Source organism: Pezoporus flaviventris, unplaced genomic scaffold (assembly GCF_033815535.1).
Source record: "Pezoporus flaviventris isolate CSIRO_AGI_PZ_B2104156 unplaced genomic scaffold, CSIRO_AGI_Pfla_v1 ptg000021l, whole genome shotgun sequence".
NCBI lineage: Eukaryota > Metazoa > Chordata > Aves > Psittaciformes > Psittacidae > Pezoporus > Pezoporus flaviventris.
Window position 1 is genome coordinate 9,160,736 of NW_026892569.1, and position 13,034 is coordinate 9,173,769.

Here is a 13,034-nt window from a genome sequence, read left to right on the forward strand (position 1 = left end):
GTATAATAAACATAATAAAACTGCAGTTTGAAGTACTAATTAGTTGTAGGGTCTTTAAGGGAGAGCAGTCTTGTCTCATTTGCTTATAATATCCAGCTCCAAAGGAACCCTCACGCCTGGTTTTGACCGATGAGTGCTATCACAATACTGCTGAGTGTTATCACAATACAGTTACTATTTACATGAACAGTACCAAACAGTGCACAAATTTTAAAACTCAGAGTATTCTATATTAAGTTTCCAAAGTTTCTAGGAAACCTTAGAACATCTCACATTGACAGGCCTTGTACTTTAAAGAGTTTCAATACTCAGCAACGTACCTGTTTGCAGGTCTTTTGCTTAAATGGCCCTTCATGCTTCAGTTTGTAGTGAAGAAAGTAATATCTAAACCCAAAGTTGTGAGGTGCGTGATCAAAGGACACTTGCATGTTAAAACCCTGCTGTGTAACATTTAGATTCCTTGGCTTCCAGTCTGTCAGAAGAGATATTCGTGAATTGGAAAAAAGTCTAGTAACTTTTTGAAAGATGAATATAGACAAAGTGTAACATTTTACTTACAAGGTTTGCAGACAAGGTTTTCTGGCTGTAGCAACAATTCACATGCTACAAATACACACACAAATTATTAATTATACATATCAAAGTACTATGCTACTTAAATAGAAAAAGAACAAAGACAAAAGAAGGGAGTTCGTAATTTTGAAGACAATACCCCTGTTTCTTTCTCAGTCTCTATTATGCCTGAAGTAAATAACATTTTGCACACTTTGATGCTTTGTTATGATTTTAAGCCCCTTCTCATCTTTATACAAGAAACAGATGTTCATTAATTTGGAAACAGCACTCCTTAGTGAGACAAAAAGATAGTAACAGGTGCAGTTAAGCAGGAGAGGAAGTTCCTAGAGAAGAAACTAGTCTTAAATACATCTTCTCAGAGTAAATAAGTAGGCTCAGCACGATTGCGAAGACAAATGTTACTGCAGTCTGCATCAACAGACAAACTTGAAAACACTTCAAAAAGTCTTGTACAGCAAAAAAAAACCCTAAGCGGGACAAATATCAACATTTCAGCCCAAAGAGTACTTGCTGTTTCCCAAACTATTTAAGTACTGAGGAGCTTTTTCAAGCTTCTTTTCTCTAACTCCAAGGAGAATTAGTAAGTAATTTTGACAAATTCAGCTTGATTTATTGCCATCTGATTTTATATTTTCTACACGTACTAATCTGTATCTAGCTTTAGATACCCATTTACAAAACTGTGGTCTCAAAACCAAAACCATCCTCAGCTCCTTCACAATATCCAGAGAGGAGGACTTCATGAGTGAAATGGTTCTGAGAACCATGGGAGTAACTTTGCTGTAGGCAAACCTGAGATCATCTCAGGCCTACCTGAGACTTTCCTTCTGGTTGTTGCCTAACACGTTATCGTACACCACAGACTTACCTGTGGCGTCCAAATTCTTTCCACTTAACACCCAGATCTTACTCCAAAGACTACGTCAGTAACTATTTCAACCCAGACACATCTAACATCATCATCTGCTACCAGTCCTTTGTGGGGAAAACTAAAGGTTGGGAGAAAGGGAGATGATACACAATACCACACTGTACGCAATACTTACGTCTAGTTCGGAAGAAAAATGGGTGATAATTACTCTCGTTTTTAATGGAAGGAAAAGGAACAATTTTTACAAAGTAATCTGTTTCAAACTTGAGATTTAGAAAGGGCTGGGATTCCATTCCCTACAAAAAGACAAGATTGCAACATATTTAAGATCAACTATTGTAACTGAAATTACCTTCCAAAAACAAGCCCACAGTTTTGCAAACATCAGCCAAAATTAATGTATTAAAAAATTCTTTATCTAACCCTCCATTACACACTGACATGAGGAATCAGTACTGAGCTGGATGTGGGCTATTACAGGTATGCAACCGTACTCCAGTCACCCAAATAAGTTTTCTGCTTCAAAAAAGCTTCCATAAGGGGACTGTATCTGTCTCAAGAAGGAAAACTATCATTAGCTTAAAAAATAATACTTCTGGGAAGCAACCTGCATCCTAGTAAACAGCACATTGTGTATATATTTAGATTCATATGCAGCATATAAACACTTTCGAGACTACTCATGCAATCAAGCAATAATGAAACTTGTCTTGAAACAAAGCACTTACTGTTCGTTTAAAACTGGGGCTGAGCTGCTTTGGATCCTTTAAAACCATCTGCTGGCATTGTCTTCCCTCTGATTTTAACTCCTCAAGTATTACTCGAAATCCTTTCAGGTATTCAATCCCTGCAAACAGCAGGGCATTTAAATAGGAGACTAATATTTCCTAATGCATGTGTTATTTAATTTGAATATACTTCATTTGTCTTTAAATATAAAACTTACCATTCATACAAAATATGTTTGTGGTTTAATACCTGGTTTTGTATGTCAGTTCTTCCCACATTTTCTATCTTGCCTATTTAGAATTCAACCTTTGGCAAAGGCTGCAATTACTATATACTTGCGTAATGCTTAGAGCAGAGGGGCCCACAACTCAGCTGGGGCTTCCAAATTATCACTGCAATAGAAGTTATCATTACCGCCACCACCCTTGGAGTACTTTATAGAGACTTTACGTTCATATTATTAGCAACAAAATTGAATGTTTTGCTATCAAGTTATATAAATACACCTTTGTAACATCTTCCTATCATTTCTGAGGCCACCAGATTAATGTGATAATGGTTGTTACAACTTCTTTGGTTCTAGTACAGTATGGGATAACAAAAAACTTGACTTAAGTGGAATGGAATTTATTCCAGTGCTTGAATACTTCCAGTTATTTATAACTGATGCCTGAACTACACCCTTTTATTTCAAGTTCCTCTAACACAACAAACTCTCAGCACAGTGCCTTTACCTTTCATTGCAAACTTCTCAAAATGGAATTACTTCATTACGTGACTAAACTGAGTCATGGTGATGTGAATGGCACAGGACAATGTCAGAGCGTCACCTGTGATATAGTTTCATGGCTCAGGTATCAAAGACTCTGCATAGTTCTTCAAGACTAACTCTCACTCCTTCACCTAATTACACTTTTCAGTGGAATTAAGTACTGCAGAATACACAGTTATCAAAGACACAGCCACGGCTTTTGTAAGCTGAATGCTACATAAATAAAAGTGGATTAATCTGAGTTTATGCCATGCTTGTCAAATAAAAACAAAACTAAATCCCAAAAGTCTGATTCTCCATGGACCTCCCCCATTTCACTGGTTTCATGGTTTTGTATTTTTTTTTAATGTTTTACAGTCTTGTAGAAGATAAAGACCATGAGCTCCCAAATGCGTTCTTTGGAACAAAAGCACCACTTGTGCTTACATGAAGACCATGAAAGAGAAAGTGTCCAGTCTCCATGTCACCCGAGATGTTTCAACAGCAGTTCTGTCCTCACGCTTCCAAAGGATTAACCTCTGATCATTACAAGAAAGAACACCAAGCCTTGTTTCCCATAGAGATTTGATCCCTCCAGTCTACAGCTGAAGATTACCAAATGCTTTTAACTGCACAGTTTCACAGAATTAAGTGTAATTTTCATATATTCTTTTAAGCCCCAGAAATGAATCATTATTTTTTTACTTTAAAATTATGGAATAATGATTAAATAGTGGGAGACAACAAAAAAAAATGAAGCAAAACAATGTTGAGCACACCCCCCGAGTATATTTACCAAATCATGTGCTACTGTGCTAACATACAATGAACATTTTAATATACACACAAAAAACCACCCAAATTTTAAAAAGGGTAAGATTAAAAAGTATTTAAAAATATAATTTTTATTTAATGATATGAAAACCTTGTTCCCACATAAAATATTAATCATATTTTTGAGTGAGAACTATGGGATCGAATACGCTTTGTTAGTTTTTAACATCTTGGTTTCACACTGTGATATGGCAATTCAAAGGTCTGGTTCCAAGTTTCATTACTTGGTTTTCATGGCTGTAATAGCTGAAAAAATAACCCTACAAAGATATATTGACCCAAATGGAGGAAATGTCTCACCACGTGCATTTACTAAATGATGATACCAATTCTTCACTCCCATCCTCTAATTATGCAAAGGTTTCTCCTGAGATTTGACCTATACATATCTACCTTCCCTGATGGCAGAGAAGCAGATATTGTTTCCAGCAACAAAATCACGTCACAAAGAAAACGTTTCCAAACATGCTTTTTCAAAAAGCTCTTTCCATAGCATGAGTTTCTTTAAAAAGCAGTTATTTTCTCTCTCACACCTTTACCCTGAAGAGACACATTAAGTTGGTTTGGGTGGTTTTCTTTCCCTTTTTTTGTGTTTCAATCTGCTAGGTAGCACACTACTGACAGCCACTTGCCATCACAGAAAAGGTCAGCAAATTTGGAGCCCTTCCCTTTTTGTGAAAGAAGAATGCTTAACTCAGAGAGGAGAGTCTGACAACCCCTAAGCACTTTGCCACAAGATAACCAGTGAAGGCACAAACCATTTTCACAGTCACTCCTCACCTCATTACAAAGTACTGTGAAGATTCTACTATTTCAGTGTCTTGTTTGCATAAAAATAACAAAACTGATAGCACTTTGTGCACTTCTGGCTCCAACTTCATTGCTGTGAGTTTCCCTGTGAATGATGCAATGACCGATTTCCATGTGTGGCTCTGTCTCTGTAACCTTACACAAGAACCCTTTTTTCCATTACAATATTTCCCTGTATTATTCCAGCCAGTGTTACTGTGGCAGGAAGAACAAGTGTTTCCACAGCAGTATGTGGCTTTTTGTCTTTCACTATTGATTAAGAAAAGAGGTTTCTCAAGATTTATCATGAAGTTTGGGGAAATGCTGTACTTTACTGGAGTACTGAATGGCTTCAAACATCGCTGAAAAGAATTCAAGAGGTTTGTCTTCATGTTTGGGATGTTTAGTTTTCAAATGTCTTGCTAATCATGATGCCTTCACAGTACTGGCTAATACCTCAAGGTACACTAGATGCTTTCCCAGCTGGAGACCAGTAACGAGTGGTGTCCCTCAGGGATCGGTGTTGGGACCGGTCTTGTTCAACATCTTTGTCGCTGACATGGACAGTGGGATTGAGTGCGCCCTCAGCAAGTTTGCCGATGACACCAAGCTGTGTGGTTCGGTTGGTACCCTGGAGGGAAGGAATGCCATCCAGAGGGACCTTGACACGCTTGTGAGGTGGGCTGATGCCAACCTCATGAAGTTTAACCATGCCAAGTGCAAGGTCCTGCACCTGGGTCGGAGCAATCCCAGGCACAGCTACAGGTTGGGCAGAGAAGAGATTCAGAGCAGCCCTGTGGAGAAGGACTTGGGGGTGTTGGTTGATGAGAAAATGAACATGAGCCAGCCTCTGTGTGTGCTCACAGCCCAGAAAGCCAACCATATCCTGGGGTGCATCAAAAGGAGCGTGACCAGCAGGTCAAAGGAGGTGATCCTGCCCCTCTACTCTGCTCTTGTGAGACCTCACTTGGAGTATTGTGTGCAGTTCTGGTGTCCTCAGCATAAAAAGGACATGGAACTGTTGGAACAAGTCCAGAGGAGGCCACGAGGATGATCAGGGGACTGGAGCACCTCCTGTATGAAGACAGGCTGAGAAAGTTGGGGCTGTTCAGCCTGGAGAAGAGAAGGCTGCGTGGAGACCTCATAGCAGCCTTCCAGTATCTGAAGGGGGCCTATAGGGATGCTGGAGAGGGACTCTTCATTAGGGACTGTAGTGATAGGACAAGGGGTAACAGGTTAAAACTGAAACAGGGGAAGTTTAGATTGGATATAAGGAAGAAGTTCTTTACTGTAAGGGTGGTGAGGCACTGGAATGGGTTGCCCAGGGAAGTTGTGAATGCTCCATCCCTGGCGGTGTTCAAGGCCAGGTTGGATGAAGCCTTGGGTGACATGGCTTAGTGTGAGGTGTCCCTGCCCATGGCAGGGGGGTTGGAACTAGATGACCTTAAGGTCCTTTCCAACCCTAACTATTCTATGATTCTAGGAAAAGGTTCATGTGTGGCAACAGCAAGTGTAAATCTGTAGTTCAAATAATCCTGTTAATTTTGATCATTTTGGCCAACTTTGTAATAGAACTGAGTAGACAGTCATTATTTTTACCTTCTAATGTGGCTGACAAAGAGCCTGTACTAGGAGTAGGGGAACTGTCAGCTCTAGTGTTTTCCTGTTAGTTGCATGTGCCCGCATTATGGGTATTACTTTCAATCACCTTAAGCCACTTGTCCATTTCATGATGGTTAGTTTAGTTAAAACCAGATAATATAATCAGTAAATCCACTTAACCTGGCACAAAGCAATTGAAACAGTCAGGACACTACTGTGAACCCCTCCACATTATACTCTTCCTTCAGGACACCTCCCATACCACATGTAAAATGTCAACATCTGACATAGAGACCAAGTAAGGGTGCCAATGTCAATGTATATATTAAATATTACTAAAGCCTATTTTTTCAAGATCTAAAATTTTCTTCACATGCCCCTATCTTCTTCACATGCACCCATCTTGCACATCCCCCTCCCCCTTTGGAGACTACTGCTCTAGTGGGCAACAACGTACTTCCAATGTCATTTACGTGATTGAGGAATATTCTTAGTGATCAGCCCCAACAAGGAAACACACTGAAGTCTGTATAGCTGTGATTAAATAATCTTTTCCACCTGTGTGACAACTGGCATCCTGAAGAATGTTTAAATGTATCAGCAATTAAACTCAATGCCACTGAAACGCACTAAAGCCTTGGGGGACATAACAAAATCAGAGCTACTGCACAGTTCTGAAGAGCAAGAAAAAGTCAACAACCTGGAAGAGTAAAAAGCAGCATGTGGACACAGGCAGCATCCTAGTTTTAGGAGTATTTCAAGTGAGCTAGTGAAAACAGCAGCTCTGTAAAACTCTTAAGAGTTTCTTTCTTCTTAAGTCTGAAGAAGCAGTTTGCTTCAATGATTTCAAGCATACTTTTTTACTTACGTCAGATGGAAGTTATTACCAAAGACATGATGAATTAGTCCATTTCACTCTACTACTTACCAATGGCATTTGCTGTCCAAAGTATCATCACTGCAACCTGTTCATAACATGCATACTGACTGATAGTTATATTCTGCACATCTCCAATCACGTGCTTTCCCACTGAATTCAGGTAAGGTGTGCAGTCTGAAAATACAGAGAAACAAACACCCTAAGAAAAACATTCTAGCTGATGTTCTTGTGCCATACCAGCGCAAGTAAATCACAATCTGTCAACAGCATCTAATCTTAAAGACCTATTCAAGCAACCAGTTTCCAACATGACCTGCATCATCATATAAATAAAGAATTGGGCTCATTTCCTAACATTTCTTCAGGATTAAGCAAAGTATATGTCCTCTATTTATTCTATAAAAATAAGTACTATGTAGTAAATCTAGACAGAGTTTTTGTCTCAGGACACTGAAAACCAGAAAACTTTACAAAACATTGAGCACAACCACATTCACCAGTTGCAAAACCATAGTTCCAAAGCAGATTACCAGATTATAATACGCGTACTACAGTAAGAGTAAAAATGACACAGGTTGGCACTCCCAAAAGAGAACAACTTTTCCTCACTAATTACTCTAAAGAATATGAGGACTGACATTAATTTTGCGTATGGACTGTGCTTACAGCAATAAAATGTCGGTCAAAGATCAGAACATTCGAGAACAATCAACAGTGTGAAGCATTAGAGTTGGTGCTCATGAAGTGCTTCTTAACCATGATACTGCTCGATCCTGACCACTAAGAACATGCTGCCTAAATCCTAAATCTGTCATCCCATTCAATAGCCACAATCCCATAGACCATTTTACGGCCACTGGATCCAGTCAGAACTGGTTTTGCCTTCTTATCCTCGCAAAACACAGAGTATTTCCTAAAGTTACAGCTCTGCAAACATGTAATTAGACCTCAGCTTTCATTATCAAATTTAAAAACCATTCCTGACTTTGTTGTTGAACTTGACCATGTCTTTATGCATTCAAACCCAGAAGACAACCCCAGATTTTAGTACTTTTAGAGCCTTACAATATTCAGCCTCATATTTTGTGACAGGAGGAGAAGTAGCAGCCAAAGAACTCAACAGTTCTGGAGCACAGTGTACATGAAGATGTGCATGCACAAACATTCTGCTTTGGAGGTCATGAAGCCAACAAAATCAGAAAAAGCTGACCTGCAGCTTTATAATACTGACTGATGATTAAGTCTAAAAAACCTGAGATAACCTACATGCTATGTATTCGTCTACACACTTGGTAGAAATGAAACATGGAAAATCAGCTGATTTATGCCAATACAGGAAATCCGAATTTAATTCGGAGGTGTGAGCTTAAAGGCAAGGAAAGAAAAATCATTAACTGAAAAGCAGTTTTAGAAAGTGTCTTTTTATTATGAGTAACAATGTTAAGGGGTCTTTCATGTAACTACCACACAAATAAGAATAGAACAGTTTGTACAACAGTGCCTTTTACAAAAGCAGGGCAGTCGGTACTTTGCTGTTTGTAGAATTCTGTTGCTATGAGTGAACTCAATGACAGCATGAACTTCCTCTTAGGAGGATAGAGGATCTCTTTCAATGGAAAATTTGAAGTAACAGTTTTTTGCTAGGTCTGGATCTAATTTACAGCAAGCCCAAGATTTTGGATCCTGGTTACTACAATTTTATGGTCAAATGACGATTTGCCAAAATGGAATATAGCACAAATGCCTGAAGTTTGACTGTGAGTCACTGATTTACATTTTTAAGGAACAACAGATTTAGGAAGAAACCAGTAGGGAAAAATTGCACTTTTCAGAAAATCACTTCTTTTACTTGAGTGCAAGGGAAATGCTAGAACATACAAACATTTGTTTTTCACCTGAATAAATAAATAATCTAACCAACTAATTTAACAACATCAACCACAGCTCACTAGAGCTGCTGTGTAGCAAACTAAAAGCCTTGAAATCACAGCCAGCAAGCCAAGTTCTCTTTTGTGCTGGCTTATTCATGATAAGTATGTATTTCCCTATTATATGAACTCCTTAGCCTTGATAGCAGGGAACTCTTTTCCTAGTTCTGCAGAGCTCAAATAACTCCTTTGTCCAGGAAGCAAACAGCGCCAGCAGAACTCTGAATTAACACTTGTCATTGGTTAAAGACAGTTCCTGGTGCCAGAACTAATGGAAAAAAACAAGACAAATACTGGGACTTAAACAGACTCCATTGTGTTAACTAAATGTGGGGATCTCTGCTCTGACTGATGTTATTTCCTGGTTTTCTTTGTGTAGCTTAAAAAAAGATCGGAACTTTTCTGTAGCCATCACTTACCTCTTGCACAATCTACCATACCTCATTTTTGCTCATTTTAAGTATCAACATCAAATTAGATTTAAAAAATATCTACAGTGAAGGACTGCAAATTCTTAACATAAAAATACAGGCACAAAAGGATGAGTGGAATGAAACAAAAGCACTATTGTTAGGTTTGCAGATACATACTCTCACTGGTGAAATTTTACCCACATTCAGCACCTGAGGTAATTTCTGTGGCAAAAAAAAAACCAACCAATCTGTGACATGCACTGGCATTAATACAAACATTACTGCTGTAAATCAGGACCTTCTCTTGATGGTACATAGGGTTTATCTTGATGTTGGCCACTAACTGCCCAAATAGATAAATTCCCAATGCAGTCAAACAGTCACTGACTAGACAGCAGAGATGACAAAAACTTTTAAAAAATGAGAATAGTAAAATACAGCAATTTAGCAGATGGTTGAAGACTTCTCAAGTATTATTGCTTCAAACTGCTTATTACTGTTCTTATGCTAAAGATTACTTTCCTCTTATTTTAGCTGCAAAACAGACCACATTTCCCACAGTACTACAACCATCTGTGTCACTGAAAATGCAGACAGGAGTTTTCCACTAACCTGGTCTTTTAACACTGTAGCTAATGAATAGTTCCAACTACTTCAACTAGATATCATCTTCAATATTCATATTCAAATCCCAACTACCTTGTCTACCTTGAGACACACTTTACACCATTTTCCCCCCAAAATTACACAAAGATATACAAAGCTTGATATAATCCTTTCCTATGACTTTATGTGGTGAACCTTTCAATTATTGTATTCTTTCACAGAATAAAATCATAATCTGTAATTTTCCAGCCAAAAACTGGGCAGATGATGTAGGCCAATTTGAAAGTGAAACTACTACAAATTATTAGATCATTTTATTAGCAGTGAAACACAGACAGGAGAAGATCCATTATACCCAGCAAAAACAAATCTAGATTTAAAAAAATACATCAATACTAAAGAGTTCATGCTACTCTCAGAGCCATTTTTAAGAGAGATACAATCAACTAGGTTGGAAAAGACCTTTAAGATAAAGCCCAACAATTACCCCAGGCCCACCAAACCATGTCACTAAGGGCCTTATCTACACAGTTTTTGAACTCTTCCAGACATAGGGAATTCACCACTTCCCTGACAGCCTGTTCCAATGCTGTTTCAATGAAGAAATTCTTCATGACATCCAGTCTACACCTCCCCTGGCGCAGCTTGAAGCTGCTTCCTTTCACTTGTTACTTGGGAGAAGAGACCAGCCACCTCCTTGCTTCATCCTCCTTTCAGGTAGTTTTCAGAGAGCAATAATGTCCCCCCTGAGTCTTCTCTTCTCCAGACTAAACAACCTCAATTCCCTCAGACCTTATATATAAGACCTGTGCTCACATGTTCCTATACACTGACAGCTGTGACGGAGTCCTTTATCTTTCTGTATATAGTGCAATTTTTCAACTTACTGTCATATTTAAAGGTGATATTGAGCAGTCCATTGTTCCTGGTGACTGATGACAGCCCCTGTAGAGAAATATCAAGAAAGTAATTTAAATAAAGTAACCTATTTTGAACTCATGTAGATTTTGATTTTATAAATAGTTCACTGGAGGACGAACGAGCTTGTGATTTTTTTCCTTCTGTTCTGGCACATTACCCACCAGTCTGACCACAGGCAATGACAGAATGGGTTGTACACATCTGCATGCGCTCACCTGTCAGCAACTTTCCAAATGTAATAATCAAAGAAGTGAAAACAAAGAGAAATTGAAGCCTGAATGTAGTATCTGCATGAAAACATGAAGTTGTGACTTAAGTAGTACGATCCCAGCAGAGGCGAACCACTTATTTCTGAAAGTGATGTGACATTCTCAACTTCTACCACCCAGGTTAAACGTGTCCGTACAAACCCCACATCTTTAATCAGGGTTTAATGACAAGTCAAATTGGGCTCTCCAGGGCAAACACAGTGCAAGGACAGAGAATGTCAGTCAGAAAAAGCTGATGTCAATTCTGCAGTCATGAAAAAGAGTATCAGAAGTTCAAACAAAAAGAAGGAACAACACTGCCAAGCACTGTGCTCATAGCACTTCAGTTCTATTTTCTTGGTGAAGGTCATTTTGAGGAAAGAAATTAAAAGGTAGGAGCAAAACAGTACAAGAACTGATTAAAGAGAACTCATCACCTCTCAGACACTCTTCAGCTCCAAACAGGTGCCTGAAGGACACTCTTTCCTATCTGTCTATTGGGCAAACAGACACACCGCATTTTCAGCACATGCTAAATTTATCTATAATCAAGTAATCCTTTTTTTTATTATTTTATTTATTATATTTTAATATTATTCAATGCTCACAAGAACTACACCGAACTCAAAGCTTAACATAAACTGAGGTACAGTAGCCACAGTTATGTAAAGTGGCTTATGGGCCTGGTTCATCAGCACAACCAAACTGTACATTTGAGAAAATTACTACAGAGCAAGTATCAATGTCCAGTGTCTAGGTACGTGCCTACATCTATCTTTCATCAATTTATCTTATGCAGATATAATTATATGTAATTCAAGTTTCTGTGCCTGATATAACTCCTGTGGAATTTACATTTCCATGTCTTATGTGGTTTATGCACTGGATCACTTTTCTGTTGGTTTTTTGTTGTTTTGTTTGGGTTTTTTTTATGTGAGAGGCCTCCATCATTTTACCACATGTCACAAACTTTTTAAAGAAAGCCTTGCTGAGAACAACTTAATTAGACAAAAACACAGATGGAGAATTTAAATTTCAATCTCTCCCACTGATTATTGGCTAAAATCAACAACCAGTCAAGGAAGAACAAACGAAACAGTGGATTTCCAACCGCCATAATTCAGATGATGCATCTCATGACTTTTCCAGTAGAAGTTCATATTGTAGAAATCCATTACACTAGACCAGACACCTTTTTCCATTATCAAATACTATTAAAGCAGATACTGCCATTCTTGCCAGTGTCACAGAAACTGAGGACCAGTCAGAGAACTTCTATTACTCTCCCAAGCAGGAGTCCAGACACATATGCAGACTGGTGAGTCTGCTCTCTCTTCTATGGCTACGGAAAAGAATTTCACCTTAGCCTTCAGAAATCACTGAAATTGGTTATGAAACACAGAATATTGCATCACCCTCAACAGAGGCAAGGCTGAAAACTGAACAATGATTTTTATTGAGTAGTATCATTTGCCTTGAAAGCCAAAGGCAAATAACATCATATTTACCATTATCATTAAAAAAAATACCAGTACTCCCCATTGACACAGAATTGTATCCAGGTTTAGTACTACAATGTAGAGAGCAGAAGTTAACAGTATAAAAGGACTCAAACAGTAATTGGATGTTGTCAGGATCACTCCTAAATATTCACTCCATGTCACTTAATAGCCAGAAACAGGAAGTTAGAAAGAAAAACAAGGTATGAGTTAAGTTACCATTAAAAAAAAAGTAAAACTCCACATAAAGGATGGAAGTAAATCAGATCTTGATAAGATTGTTAGAAGTTAAATTTGTAACGTCGCCTTCTTAGGTGGCTTTTCATTTGTTTAACTTTGATTTAGTTTGGCATTAAACATGCTGTTACACAAAACTGCTTCCTGAAG

General features: G+C 38.3%; 1 protein-coding gene across 1 annotated transcript in view; it reads right to left on the reverse strand.

The window, feature by feature from the left end:
- The window catches only part of IL17RD (interleukin 17 receptor D), a 49,615-nt gene that overhangs the window by 10,615 nt on the left and 25,966 nt on the right, over positions 1–13,034 (reverse strand). The window contains exons 2-7 of the mRNA XM_061455895.1: positions 10,867–10,924; positions 7,081–7,206; positions 2,176–2,294; positions 1,623–1,743; positions 559–603; positions 321–472 (exon numbers count right to left, since the gene is read on the reverse strand). Of these exons, the coding sequence (XP_061311879.1) occupies positions 321–472; positions 559–603; positions 1,623–1,743; positions 2,176–2,294; positions 7,081–7,206; positions 10,867–10,924 (621 nt within the window). The remainder of the gene's footprint in view (positions 1–320; positions 473–558; positions 604–1,622; positions 1,744–2,175; positions 2,295–7,080; positions 7,207–10,866; positions 10,925–13,034) is intronic.